Source organism: Apodemus sylvaticus, chromosome X, assembly GCF_947179515.1.
Source record: "Apodemus sylvaticus chromosome X, mApoSyl1.1, whole genome shotgun sequence".
NCBI lineage: Eukaryota > Metazoa > Chordata > Mammalia > Rodentia > Muridae > Apodemus > Apodemus sylvaticus.
The window spans coordinates 71002443-71018370 of record NC_067495.1 but is presented as its reverse complement, the minus strand read 5'-3'; the positions used below and the strand labels follow the sequence as shown (position 1 = coordinate 71018370).

At 34.3% G+C, this 15928-nt stretch overlaps 1 protein-coding gene across 1 annotated transcript in view; it reads left to right on the top strand.

Moving 5' to 3' along the window:
- Positions 1-15928, top strand: part of Hdx (highly divergent homeobox) — a 92312-nt gene that overhangs the window by 69561 nt on the left and 6823 nt on the right. The window contains exons 5-7 of the mRNA XM_052171155.1: positions 2069-2276; positions 9111-9190; positions 12068-12151. Of these exons, the coding sequence (XP_052027115.1) occupies positions 2069-2276; positions 9111-9190; positions 12068-12151 (372 nt within the window). The remainder of the gene's footprint in view (positions 1-2068; positions 2277-9110; positions 9191-12067; positions 12152-15928) is intronic.

Sequence of the window (15928 nt, the reverse complement as noted above, 5' to 3'; positions counted from 1 at the left end):
TGCCATGAGTTCATGAGTAAAACAGTTATGTTGTGTTCAGAGACACTATTTTACTTCCCAAATTCCTAATTCTTACAGTTCTTCACCACCTCCTGAAATGATCCCTGAGCCTTGGAGGGAGGAGTATAATATAGATGTCTCAGTTGTTGCTTTTCAAACAGTAGATCCTTATTCACTGCACTTTGACTATTTGTGAGTTTCTGTATTAACTCCCATTCACTGCCCAGCCACTTCTCTAATAAGATATTACTATGTTTACCTATATGACCTATGAACTCCCCACCCATGGGTTTTTAATCAGATGGATAGAACTAGGTATGCATTTCTTCAATCGAGCAGACCTTAAGTCTAATCAGAAAATGGTTGATTATTCCTATAATATCTGTGCCACTATTTCAGTGATAAGAGAGTGTTTAGCCATGCTGACCATTATTGTAGCTCACAACATTTACAGTTGGGAATGACTATTGGTGATGTTTTAATCTCAGCAACCAACATAATACCTCCTGGTACCATGAAAGCTAGCCAGCCAGGAGGAAGCTTCCTAGTCAGTATCAACTTGATTTCCCCAAGTTCTGTGATCAGCAATAAGGTCTTACCATCAAGTTCTGGTAAGCAACCAAGAGCAATGGCAATCATCTGCATTTTAAAATTTTAAAGATTTTTATATTTGTACTGCAGAAAACCCAAAATAGAAATTCAGGTTATACACTGAGATAAATTCTTTGTCAACCACATATCTGACAAAGAATTAATACACAGAGTTTTGAAAGAACACTAAAAAGGCTATCTTGGGTATTCAGTTAAATATCTCAATTAGAAAAGAGACATTTTACTAAAGAGGCTACATGAGTAGCAAATAAGTGTGTGGAATGGTTTTTAAGATTCCTAATCATTAAGAAAATGAAGAACTCCATGAATTTAATTGATGGAGTACTTGCTTAGCGCGATAGTAACCATAGTTTTATAGAATGTATATATATATATACATATACATATATGAAAGATCTCATATAGATTGTTAAGAATATAAAATAAAAACATACATTAACACAAAAAAAGATTACATAAGGATTTTTATAAAAGCTTTATATGAAATAGCCAAAAGCTAGCTAGGCAAGGCATATATCTAATTTTTTCATATTTATCTATCTTGCTAATTAGCCATAGCTGGCATGTTACTCCTTGTGTATCCCAAATTAGCATCAAATTCACAGCAATCTTTATACCTCAGCCTTCCAAATGCCAGAATTATAGGTATGCACCACTATACCTAGTCTACTGTTTTGAATAGTGTATTATAAGTCTGTAAGACATAAGCCACAAGAAACAAAGTTAATAATATATAAAACTTGTTCTGAAATTTGAAGTTTTCTGTGACTTTCCAATTATTTTAAGATAAAAATTTTAGAGCTAGTCATGGTTTCTCACACCCATAATCTAGCAATTACAAGGTCTCAGGCAGGAGGATTGGTTTTAATCTAAGGGGAGCGCAGGTTACATTGTGAGCTCCTGGCCAGACTGGGTGACAGACCCAAGTTTCAAAAACAACAAAAATCGAGTCTAAGGATGTAGCTAAGTAGTTACATGTTTGGCTCTCTAGGATTAATCCTAAATATTGACTAAAAATAAAAAATCTTCAATTGGTTCTAAATGTAATAAAAACAAAAATTTAGACTGTTAGAAACAAGTATTTTGAAGCCAGGCACACACAGAGAGGGTACAGTTTTAGCTATGAAGAGCAAAATTCAAAGTGGAATATGAATTGTATTATAGTTATAGCTATAAGCCTTATTTCATTGAAAAAAGACCAATCATGTTTTCTATTTAAAGAGTTGGTAAGTTGTTTTCCTTGGAAACAAACAACAAAAACAAGAACAAAATCAATCTTCAATAGCCTGTATATCATTTGAAAGTCTAAATATTTAAATAAAAAAAAACCTCTTCTGCTAAAAAAAAAATGCATGTTTTTCTTGTTATGTGTCTTTTCTAATCATACTTTATGCCTCATTTGTTTCTTATTCTAATGCCCAGATTTTCTAAAATTGCTTATATTTCTCTTACAAAGACTTGGATTGGGAATCGAAGAAGAAAATACCGTTTAATGGGAATTGAAGTCCCACCTCCAAGAGGAGGCCCTGCTGATTTCTCTGAGCAGCCTGAGTCTGGTTCTTTGTCTGCACTCACACCAGGAGAGGAAGCTGGGCCTGAAGTAGGAGAGGATAATGACAGAAATGATGAAGTGTCCATCTGTTTGTCCGAAGCAAGCTCTCAAGGTACTTTACTGCACCTCCTAATAACAGCCTTTGGAAATTTGATGTATTTTTACTTGCTTTTCAGTGTACTGCACTTTAAGTCTAGAGTGTTCAAAACATATGACCAAGCATTTGAAAAGAAACAGATTTATTTTGTAATGCTTCTATGTAAAAAGTCTTCTATATCAAGTCATCACAAAGAACATTCATCTATCACAATAGTGATGCCCTACTTTAAAAAATGTTAGTTATTACAATAGTCCTTATACGAGAAGCAGGTAAATTATTATACTTGGCATGCTTAGTCAGTTTGGTGAGCGCTTACCAATACTTGAACAAAAGAGAATATTAAAATGTTTTTTTTCTCTTTTCTTTTTTGGTTTTTTTCGAGACAGTGTTTCTCTGTGTAGCCCTGGCTGTCCTGGAACTCACTCTGTAGACCAGGCTGACCTCAAACTCAGAAATTCGCCTGCCTCTGCCTCCCAGAGTGCCGGGATTACAGGCGTGCACCACCATTGCCTGGCTAAAATATTTACTATTGTTTACTTGACATATAATAACATACTCTCTGTAGATACACAGTCCAGTTATTTTTAGTAAAGCTTCTGGATTTGTACCACTAAAGTTTAATTTTAGGTATTTTTTATCACCCTAGGAAACGTCTCATGTTTAGTCAGTGTACTTTGTGTCCTTAGCTTCAGGCACACTGATCTGCTTTCTGACTATGTGTTTTTTCTATGCACCTTCTCTGGCCTTGAACTCACTGTACTTGAAAGATTGGTCTTAAATCCCCTAACCTTTACCTCCAAGTTCCTGGGACTGTTGCATTTTTATACACGTCATCTTCAAGGATGGCATTATTTGTGTGATATAAGGTTTTATATTAGAATATCTACTGATTATAAAAAGTCATGTTCAGTAATTAGGGCAATAATCAAATTTGGCAGTAGCCCTAACTTTTGTGCTATTACTGAGTCTTTCTTTGAGCTCTAGAATGTTAGCCAGTTACTTAGGATACCTCATAAGCTCCAGGGTAAAGGGGATTCTCAACCAAGTAAGAAACACTATCACCCTAGGTTGGAAAGTGGGGTGAGCAACTCCCTTCTTTTTTTGATTAGGGAAATAAACAGTGTATTAGTAAAACAGGTTTATCAAAGTGACATTATATAGGGACACAAGATGTATTATTAAAGTGATGACATTTGAATTTGACTATTTTGAATTAGAAGTTCTCATTACTCCTGATCCTACTGTCACCACCTCCTGTTTGGTAGTAGATGTTTTTTTACATATAATTTTTATATTTTCATATATGGCAGTATCTTCCTTTGTGGTTTCTGACTTTGTAGTCCAAATTATAGTCTCTTCTTGACCTATGGATGTGGGTGGAAGCTCATATATCTGATATCCTTATGATATTAGTTTGGCAATTGTATAATAATTTCATTGGGAATTTATTTAGTCTTAAGATATGTGAGGAGTTGGGCAGTGGTGGTGCACTCCTTTAATCCCAGCAGTCTAGGGGGCAGAGGCAGTCAGATTTCTGAGTTCAAGGCCAGCCTGGTCTACAAAGTGAGTTCCAGGACAGCCAGGGCTACACAGAGAAACCCTGTCTCGAAACAAAACAAAACAAAAAAGATCTGTGAGGAAAATACATAATTTTACTTTTACAAATAGTTAAACAATTGTTGAACACTTATTTATTGCATAATTCATTCTTTAGTTAGTTGCAGTGTAGCTTTTAAAAATAAAATATGAACCTGTGTACATTATATATAGGCAGATACACATGCACATGTGAAAATTATAAGCTTCATATTATATTACATTAATCTCTTTTTGACTATAACTTTATAAAATCTCTTACTATCTGATAAAGTTTTATGTTTTTGCTTTAGACAAACTGTAAAATTATTTAGCTCTATGTCTTTTCACAATTTCCTTCTTATATTTTTTTCAAAATTGTTATTGCCTGCACATTAAATAAATAGATTATCATTAGGAAGATTAATTCGGTTTGCAGTTCTGAATCTTAGATAATAGCAGGACATAGAGAACTGTTGAGTAATATTGTTCTGGAGCTCAAAAGAGATCTTAAATCAGAAGAAACATGGTAATCTGCCAAACTGAGGCCAATTAGCACCTAACCGCAGAAGTAGAGTTTTAATTGAGAAAATTAAAATCACAAAACAAAACAAGACAAGACAATGGAGGAGGGCTGTGTGTTGAGAAATATTTACATTCTGGGGCCCCAGGAAAAAATTAGCCACTGAAAGAACATTCACAAATGACAGAACTGGATAGTGTGCCATTACTAAATCCAAGGAAAGAAAAAGATTTCAGAAATAAGAGGGGTCATTATCTCAATGATCTCATAGAAATTGAGTAGAAAGGAGAGGCCATTGAATCAGTCTTTAAGAGGTTCTTTGCAAAAGCAATTAATTGCATGCCCAGGGGGCAGACAGGCAAATTGTAATGGGTAGAATAATGACAGGGATAGAAAAGCTGTCACTGTGGAGAGGACAATGAATTTTAAATCCAGGTGTTTGAAATGATCGAATATGAATATTTTCTCTCTCCATCTCTCTCTCTTTCCTCTCCTTTCTCCCTCCTTCTGCCTCTCTTCCTTCTCCCTCTCTCTCACCTATGGCTGCAGATGATAAAGGAGCTTAGGGTGTAAGAAAACTGATGCAGGCTTAAAAATCATCAAGAAAAAGTTGTCTCGTGATTTCTAAGGTCATTTGTTCTCATAGAGTTTCTCCAGTAAATATATGTTTATCTTCTGTTAGTCTTTCCAAAATAATATGCACTGGAGATCCTTGGGTTATTCCTAGTAATTATATGATGGGGTCTTTCGAGCCCATTTGAAGTGGGTATTAGAAGTGAGTAGGTAAGAATGGTCTGTATGTCTCTCTGAAAGGGTAGGGTTCTGATGAAGCAGAATACATAGGCCCCTGAGTGCAGAGTTCCATTCTCAACTGTCGCTTCCCCTACTGAAACAGAATTTTAGAAAATAAGCACTTAATGGGGAAACAGCGAATGTTAATTTTAAAGTCTGCGTTAATGGTTCCCATTTAATAAACTGCTGCTCCTGTACTAGGGTCCTTTGTCATATAATAGTGTGTTGTCTAGATAGCCGGCATAGTAATCAAGGCCTAATGAGAAAAAGGAGAGAGAGAATTTAATGTATGAATCAGAAAACACATGATGAGAAGTAAGCAGTTGCCTAGAATTTCTCCCGGAGCCTTGTTTTTCATAAGCACACAGTAACCTTTTCATTCTCCTCAGAAATTGCTGCAGAAAAGCATTTTCAAGGACTGGAAGGTGCCCTTTTGGTGCTGTTTCCTACTAGGTCTGTACAGTTTCTTCATTTTACTGATGGAGAATACTAATCCGACTGCATTGACTATGTGACCCGTTTATAAGAACTAATTGTATTGTCTGGCTGAGACTAAAACTTACTTCTGAAATACACTGACCTATTCTCTTCCAGACTGAGAAAACGTAGCTTGATTATGTTTACATTGAGATTTCTGTTGATTCCCTCTAAGATATGTAGAGATATTTTCAACCTAAGAACTACAATTGAGAGTCCTTCAACACAATTGTTCATTTATAAAAGATTGGCGTGTTTTAACTATCATGAAGGGGAAATATCTTTAAATTAGTGCTTCAATATTACAATACATGTTAAAACAAACACATGCAAACAATATACAGTTTTCTTTCAGTGTCTTTGCAAGGAAAAATATTATCCTTCAAATTGAAAAAGGACATGGGCTTTGCCAGCTGACAAAAAGTGTGCATGATTCTTTAACAGTTTCATATGTAATCCTTTGTTTCTGAACAAGCATGTAGGTCCCTGACATAGACCTTCTGAATCACCTCAGTTCTGCCTTGCACTTGACCTTCCTGCCTCACCCCATTTCTTTTCTGTTTTTCTGGGAGGGAGAGAAAATAGGCATGGTTGGATTGATTCATGCAATTTGGAGACTTTAGCAAAAATAATACTTGGGTAACAAGAAAATTTAAAGGTTTTCATTATCCTGAGAATCAGATTGTTTAACGTAAATAATATTTACAACCTTTTTATGTCTGGCAGTGTATCTTTTACATCTGTATCTTAATATGTGGGGTATGTGTGGTGTGTGCATCAAAAGATAAATTCTCTATGGCTTAGTTTGAGTCTAAGCTACCACCTAGAGTGCCCTCTGGAGTTTTCACTGATTAATTCTCCTTTTTATTTTCAATCAGCAAAGCCGCCCTTTTTGTGTATGTGAGGAATTACCAAGATACACGGACAGTTTTTATATCTCAAACTTTTGCTAATGTCGAAAGTAGATACATGCAGAAGAAAACATTCCTTATTTAGTGCTTCGTGTTATGCCTTTTATTTCAGAAGCCTCAAAATAGCTTTTATATAAATTTTTCTAAAATAATCAAAGCATGCATATGCTGTCGGTGAACTGCAACTGTGTATAAAGTTATGAGTAAATCTGAAGAAGACTATACAGCAATCCTATAAGGAATAGTACCAGTAATGATCTTGTTTATAAGCAATATAACCCCTCTTCTGAGACCACTATTCCTAATATCAGAACTGCAGCTAAATCTAATGACAATTTTCTGTCTTTCCATTTCATTTCATCACTGATAATGTAGGACTTGAAATGTCTGTGACTTGAAATGTCTAAGTAATGAATAGGTAAACTTTGATTTGTCTAGGAATCATTGTTTTTGTAAAATTTTAAATTGACTTTTCTTACATTACACAAATGAGATTATGCAATTTATTTTCTTTCTTTCTTTCTTTCTTTCTTTCTTTCTTTCTTTCTTTCTTTCTTTCTCTTTCTCTTTCTCTTTCTCTTTCTCTTTCTTTCTGCCTGTGTTATTTCACTTAGATAATATCCCCCGGGTTCATCTGTGTTGCAGCAAATAGCAGGGCAAGGAAGGTCAAATATATCAAATGTAATAAAAGAGTGGATTTTTGAATGGGTAGATGGAACTCAGAGGGTACAAAGTTACAATGTGTGTGATGAATAAGGGGAAAGACCTAATAAAAAGCATGAAGACCATAGTTAATGATAGTGTACTGTGTATTCAGGATTTTCAGTAAGTGACAATAGCAGCTGTCGCCTGGGGGATGGGAAACTGTGAGATGATAAATATGTTAATTTGTTATATTGTAGCAATCTTTTTGCTATATACATGTATATTGTGTTATATACCACAAGTACATACAATAAAATTTAATTTAAAATATATGGTAGAGATAAGAAAGTTAAATTGAATTTATTCAGAACATTGTATTAAAATTCTCCTGAAGTTTTCTTGGATATGATACACTTGGATTCTCATAAACAATTCTTAAAAGTGAATTTCTCCTAATCCTTCTTCATGCTTATCCATGGGAATGAATGGACTAAGAAAATCTTAGGAGGGATGATATATATTTTTGTTCTGCTTTCTAAGTTGAATTGAAATGTTATTTACTGAGGATCTGAGAAATTTTACTAGTATTTATCCAAATAATCTCCATGAAATTGCTGTGTAGAAAAGAGAGACACCAGATAAACACTCCTACTCTATTTTTAAGGCATCTGGGTGAGGATATTACAAAATAAAGGGGCAAAGGGGTAATATATATAGACACACCCAGTGCCTTGAAGCAGACACTTGCCATAGCTCATGATAGACAGCTTTTATTAGAATAGTTTCTCTGAATTCATTTCTCTCACTGTTTTATTATTTTCTATGTTAAAATAATGAATCTGATTAGAAGAAATACATGTCCATTGTTGAAAATATTTGGAAATAGTATGGTAACAGAAATAATCTTACTCCTTAGAGAATAACCTTCTATAAGCAAGAGCACAGGGATATTTTCATGAGGAGTGAAAATATGTATGTATTTGTATATGTATGAGATTTATATGTATGAGATTTAAAAAATCTTTGCATATGTATGAGATTTTAAAAAATGAGTGTTTGTAACAAGTGTTAAAATGATCCTGTCTTTTAATACAATTGGAAATCTGTATTTAAATTTTTATACCATTTATTGAGAAATTAGTTTGCTGTTTTTGTCTCGTTATAATGAACAAAGCCAGGTGTGGTGGCAGAGGCCTGAAAATCCACCACTTAGGATGTAGAAACAGAAAAAATTTTGAAACTTTAAGGTTAATCTCATCTATACAGTGAGTTCTTTGCCAGCCAAGGCTATGTAGCAAGACCTTATCCACCAAAGAAAAGAAAAGAAAAAAAATTGAGTAATATTGAAAATGTTTAATCAAACAAAATTTAAAAACTTAAAAATAAAAGTAAAAATCATTTATAAGTATATATAATTCTATACAGAGATAGTAATGGAAACAATAGTTGAAAAAAATAGTGTCATCTCATAATTTTATTTGTTAAATATACATTTGTATATGCACATATATGCATATGTGTGAATTTTATAACTATAAGATTATGTGTACCTATATCATAAATTTTATCTTTCAGTTTTTCACTTGCAAGTAGCTCATTATACTTTTTTTAACAGCCAAACAAAAGATATGGAATACCACCTAAGTGACTTCTATATTTATTCATTGCTGAAGATACAGGTTTCTCTTATTTTTTTCTGTCATAAATAGCAGAGTGATGATCATTTGTATATTTCTACACATCCACATTACTAATGAAAATGTATATGACCAAATAAGTAGGAATAAAGTTAAAAAGCAATGCACATTTGTGATTTGTCATGTGTTCATTTTTAGCAAAACAGACAAATTAAGTATTCTTTTTAAAAAAAATATCCTAAGGTTTGGAGATACAAGATATGGACTCTCCTTTTTTTTCCTATAGAGGAGTCCAGTGAACTTATCCCAAATGAGAGCAGGGCACATAAGGATGAAGAGCATCAGGCAGTATCCGCAGATAATGTGGTATGTACAGCCTGAAATTCTTTCCTCATTACAGGATGGATTTCAAGGACACCGTGCCAGTTGATGACAACATCTGTATAGTCAGGATAAAGTCTTGCTTTGCTCTGTAAACCAAAACAGAACTATTTTTGTATGAGTTTAATATCTCTTTCACTACTCAATAAGTAATTTTAAATACTCCCATTTTTAACTTTTGGAGATTTCCAAATGGGAAAACCTAATAGTTCAAATATGACAAGTTACTTTCTTCCACACACTGAGCATGGAATAGATTGATTCCATTAGACAGATGGCAGAACTGAAATGGAGTTTAGCTCGAGATCATGAAGGAAGCCTTTGTTAATTCTGGTGCTTGTATCCAAGGGTTTCTCTGTTCAGGCCATACCTATGTCTTAGTTAGGGTTTTACCACTGTGAACAGACACCATGACTAAGGCAGCTCTTATAAATGACCACATTTAATTGGGGCTGGCTTAGAGGTTCAGAGGTTCAGTCCATTATCATCAAGGTAGGAAACATGGTAGTGTGCAGGCAAACATGGTGCAGGAGGAGCTGAGACTTCTACATCTTCAACTGAAGGCTGCTAGCAGAATACTGGCTTCCACCCACAGACACATGCATACTCCAACAAGGTTACACTTCCTAATAGTGCCACTCCCAGGGCCAAGCATATACAACCCATCATACTATCTATATTGTATTTGGAAACTTCTTTTTTTCTGGTTAACTTGAATCTTGTTAATTCATTTCAACATCACAGCAAAGATAGAAAAGCAGCATTTTAAGAATTTGAATAGCAGCAGGGACAGGCTCTATGTGGATTAAATTGGTTTTTTTAAGAACATGTAGTGATGTTCCCTTAGCAGCTGTTTGGGGAGAATTTGTTTATATGTTGGCCACATAAAGTTATATAGGAATTAAGATAGTATTAAATGCAGTCATACACAAAAGGAAATGCAATCATGTTTTCCTTTTGACTTTTGAGTCAATGCTGTATGTGTGATTCTCATTAAAACAGAACTTATAATGTTTTTTTTCTGTTTCAAAGTAGCTATGATGTCACAATTTATTCTGACTTCTATCAGAAACATAACTTCTTTGACATTATAATCCTGAGCACTTCAGTCAATAAAAACAGAGCACATAAAATATACATTTGGGCTGGTATTTGTTAAATACCAACAATATCTAATGTTTTCTACATATAAAATAGGCTCCAGGATTGCATTCTATTGTTGTTTTTTTTTTTTTTTAAATTTTTAAGTCCTGGTTTAAGTCCATGTTTGATTCTTCTAAATACTAAATTCAACAGCCATATGGAAAAGTTAGGTTTGGTTTTGAGGCAGTCATTTTTTAAACCAGGTACCTGATAATCACTGTTTCCCACAATGAACTGTCCTAATATTTTAAATCACAGCAAATATCTCCTGCTCTAGATGTGAATTATAGCATATAAAATATAATTATTTACATTTTAAATATCTTTTCCCCTAAAGATGTGTTCATTTTTAGCCTGAATTTCTCTGCATCGCATCTCATCAGCAGCAGACAGCTGAAAATAACAAATGAAGCCGTGAGTTATGACCCACAGTCATTTAGGCACCTAATTTTTCAAGAACAATTGATTTTCAGAGACAAAACTTCAAACTTTCAAAGGTTGATCTCCTCTGCCTGTAAGTTTTGAGTGCCCCCAATTATGAGTCATGGATGACAAATCCAAGACATATAAGATCTATTTATATGCACAATCTATACAGTGGCCATTGGGGCCTTCTCTTAAATGCTTAGCTCCATTTCCCAAGAAACAGTCTAAATAGGTAGAAAATCTAAAGACCTTAGAATAAGAAGTATGATGTGATTAAGACTTAAGTTTATAGTGATTATAATAGGAAACAAAACATTAGGCTACTGCCCATGCAGTGGTTGAAGGCAGTTTCTGGGTAAGAAATCTAATTTCATATTCTGCCTACAACATGACGCTAATAATGTGCTTGTTCTTAAAAGGTTGTCTAGTAATTAAATAAGGTTTAGTTTCCTTTTGGTTGGTAGTATTTAGATGTTTTAACAGAGTTTCTTTTATCTTAACTACATTTTTTTTTTACATGGAAAGGAAAATATTTTAATTGATCTTATTGCTTTTTCCTTTCTTTCTGAAAACACAAAGACTTTCTAATTAAAGAATTTGGTTTGCCCTCCTGATTGGAGTTTGTATTCTTTTCATCAACACTGCACTATGTGGTTTATTTTGACAGATACTATTTAAGTATGTACTATGCTCAAGATACTGCTCATGCTTTGCTCTGTGCTAATTCTAAAGCTGATGGAGCCTCTTTCTGTCTCTGTCCTCTCTTTACTGTCTTTGTTACTGTCCAATGATGAGAACAAATCACCATGCGATTTTCATCATCAAATCACAGATGTCTGCTTTTAATTGTCTAGCTAATGGAGTGCAATAAGCATGTGAATTTTTTAGACACTATGTTCCTTTGGGATGCATGCCATGTGTTAACATTGTTCATTAGAAGAAAGAATGTTATTGGAACAGAAAGGAAACCCCTTTCTAGTATGTACACGTGTGTGTGTGTGTGTGTGTGTGTGTGTGTGTGTGTGTGTGTGTGTGTGGTTAAAGTAGATTGCCTTTACTGAAGGCTAATCTCTTATCACTGGAGGGGGCTATCAATCACCAATTAAAGATATAAGGGCTGACACACATGCTGTGTGTAAGTAACATGTAGGAGCAAATTATCAAAGTTTAATCAGTCTAGATAGCCTAGATGACTCTGTCACAAAACTAAATATTGAAGAAGTATGTTGTATACTTTGTATGTATTAATTTTATATATATATATTTGTGAAAGTTTCTCTGCTTGTGTTACAGAAAATAGAAATTATCGATGATGAAGAAAGTGACATGATAAGCAATTCCGAGGTAGAACAAGAAAATTCTCTCCTGGATTACAAGGTAAAAACAACTTCCAATTCTGAATTTTTTAAGGGAAGTTAGTGAGTAGAAAAGATGTAGAGTGCCTCTCTTTTTTTTTTTTTCATCTGATAGACTTGTCCTCTGTACTGATTTTTCTCAGGCATCTTGAAAAGTAGTCAAAATGTTGGACACTTTCATAATTCTTGCTTATTTGGTTGTTACGGTTTTAAACCAACTGTTCACTGGCTCAAAATTTAGCATCGATGGTGTTTAACAACTGAGAATAACACATAGAGACACTTAATGTGAAGTTATAGGAAAGACTGTTTCCTTTTAAATGGTGATGAAGCTGCTAGAGCCCAGCTCTGTGTGGGAATAAGGCAGGAGCATCAGCTTAGCCCAGTAATTTGAAATCAGGTTGGGCAACATTAAACCTGCCTCAAACAAAATCAGCACAACAGTATCATGTGAGGGGTAATTAGTTAAGGAGAGAATTTCTTTTTCAGTGTCCATTGCTAATTTTCTATTGAATTGCAATTTCTTCAAAGACTGTGCCTGGTACCCATTTTTTGAGAATTTGAAAAACAATTCCCAATGAAAATATGGGATGAATATGAATAAAGATGACCTTTACTTAATGTCACTTGTTACTAAATTGGATGGCATCCTTTGATAGTGTGTCATGCATAATTTTGTTTTTACTCAATTTTGACATAAGCTATCAGTCTTTATCAATATGTTTTTTGCATAAATGTACAGTGCTCTCCCAGTGCTCTCGGCAGCCTATCTTGGTTTGGTCTTTCTGAAATTTTGGCACACAGTGCTTCTTTTTTAATAATTTTTTTTGTGAAGCATAATCAGCATTTACAGCTTATGATAGTAACAAAGACAACCATTTCATTAAAAAACAGCTGTCACTTTTCTCAAAAAAAATCCTTTCAGTTTTAGTATAGTATAACTGAAATTAATGTCATTGTGAAAATTGTTTTTCTAATATTCATAACATAGCAAGCTTTAAAATATTGAGTGTTATAAACAATAAACGCAGAGGGAAATTGTTTTTTTTATTTTATTTGCTAAGTGGCCAAAAGGCACAATAAAATTCTGTATTTAAGCTCCATGTCTGGCTAGATATGGTAGGACACACCTGTAATCCCGGCAGGCATCAGGCTGAGGCAGGAGGAGTTCAATGAATTCAAGACCAGCCTGGTTTATATGAAGTGGTCTTCTCTTAAAAAAGGATATATACATTTTCAATAAAAAATAAACTTGTGTTTCAACTAGCTGAATTATAAATTTGCTGGTTCTGAATTAGAAGAGATCACTCTAATGACTCCTCCATGGTCATATAATACTTTTAAATACTGGGTTCAGGATTAAAATGACTCTGCAGGCCAGGTCACTATTTGGCACGGGCTGTGGAAAGCCCAGGCGAGAGGACTGGATTGTACAGCTGTTTAAGTGTGTCCCACTTAGCACTCTTGAACAGGTCAAATAGGGTTGGGCTCAAGACTTAGAGGATTCTTTCCAAGACCTCTCCCCTTTTCAGTGCCGGTCTTCTTGAGAAGGTTTGCAGCTAAAGACCAAGGAAGGCATTGTGAATTAGCCAGCCCAGAAAATGTCAGTGAGTTTTTGCACTGAATTCTAAAGGACTGTTTAGTGACCTAATGTTTTCAATTGTGGGAAATACTGTGGGAAGAAGGAAACTATAATATGTCATTAGAAACATTCTTCATTATCATCTCTACCATATTTAAACTTATTTCCTTTAATTATATTTGTTCATATTGAGAAACTATATATATTTTATACACATTATTTTAATGCTTCCATTTGCCATCTGTGAACTTTGCCTGGAGTTGCCATTGCATGTTGTGGTGTAGAACATACCATTCTAGTATATTCAATACAAGTTTCTTGAAAGCAGAAACATATTTTAATCACCTCTTTATTACTTGGTTGGTAGACCCTTTGCACATAGATGTTTAGCAAGCAGTTTATGAGAAAGTAATTGAATTAGTTATTTTGTCTCTGGAAATAATTTTAATACCATTTCCCAAGTGTTTATTCATTGGAGGCTACAGCATTTATAACCTTTTCCACATTGAATTCATCTTCTATGCTTGAGATTTATTATAGCAATCTAAAAGAATATATCTAGTGCATTTTATTAACACAGTTTAGATGTGGTAGCATTCTTGATTGATATGCATCATTAGAAAGCCATATTTCTGTGAGTTGTAACTAATACCAAATCCTTAGGAGGCATGGTGATGGACACAATAGGACATTAGACTTGGTAGCCACTGATAGCCTTCCCAGAGATCAAAACTCTGGCATATTTGCAGCCTTGTGTCTCACAACAATCATCTTGCAAAATATAAACAGTTTACTAGGAATGTAGGGAGATTTTTTTAACAAAATTAGATAGGCATTATTTTGTAAAACTTGGTGGCTGTTATTATTGTCTTACTCGATGCTTTTACAAGTACTCAATTTACTAAGGAAAATCTCTAAAGTACACATAAATTACTGCCTGTAATCTAGGAAGCATTTAATATGCTTGCAAAAAGCATTTCTGAGAAGAAAATGTCTGCAATATTAAATTATCTTAAAGCTGTTTATGTTTTTCAAACATTTCATAAATCTCAAAGAAGGGAAATATTTGCATGGAAAATTAGAGATCTGCATATGAAAAGATGCTTTCATGACTTTTGCAAATATGAACTAATATTTTTAAATGTTTTCTGATGGACTATAAGTACAGCTCAGGAGGACCTTGTGTGTAAATAAGCCACCCAGTGATGATAGATACATGTATTCATAGATACATGTATTCAAATGACTTTCTGCCTAGTGTGCTTGGTACATCCAATGTAGGAACTGGAGGCAGAAGGATCAGAAATTCAAGGGTACTTTCAACTGCACAGCAAGTTCAAGGCTACCTTAGTTATATGAGACTCTGTCTCAACGAGACTGAAAATAAAAATAATTCTAAAATCTCAACACCAAAAGCAAAACAGGGCCCGGGAAGATAGCTCAATCTGTAAAGTGCTTGCTGTGAAATCACAAGGACCTGAGTTTGGATCCCTAGTACTCATTTAAAAAAACTGACCTAGTGACACATCTTGTAAACCTGACAAAAGGCTAACTGAGCATAGCTGAAACAGTGGGTTTCAGGCTCAGTGAGAGACCATGTTTCAAAAAATAAGGTGGTGAGCAACTGAACATATGCTCGCATGCACGCGCACATACACAAACACACTCATCCAGATGCACACACATACACACACACAAAGACACAGGCATGTACACACATGCACATATGCGCACATACATACCACACATACCGTCCATATATCATATGCATGTGTATCAAATATGAAACAAACAAATGCAAAACTGGAGAAAACTATTTTCTGGTCAATATTTTACTAACACTTTGACAATAAGTTCTAACAGAAGCAAAGATTTAGAATTTGCAGACCATGTCATGGCAGAAACATGTTGGATTTCTTTAGAATGCTTAGTTTATCTTAGTTGTATAGTGACTGAACAGAAATTTAGCTTGGACAGATGTTTCACTTATTAAGTGGCCTAGAAGGAAGCAGTCTCATCACATAAATTAAGATTTAAGCTCAACTAATAAGTCGCATAGGAAACATGTTCACAAATTGGATGTGACTAATACCACAACATCTACTTGACTGAAATACCAAAATAGCCATACAATCAACTAATTTTTATATAAGCATTTTTAGGAAGCATTTTGAACAAATCCTGTTTAAAGTCTTTTCCTGTTGTGCTCCTAGACCA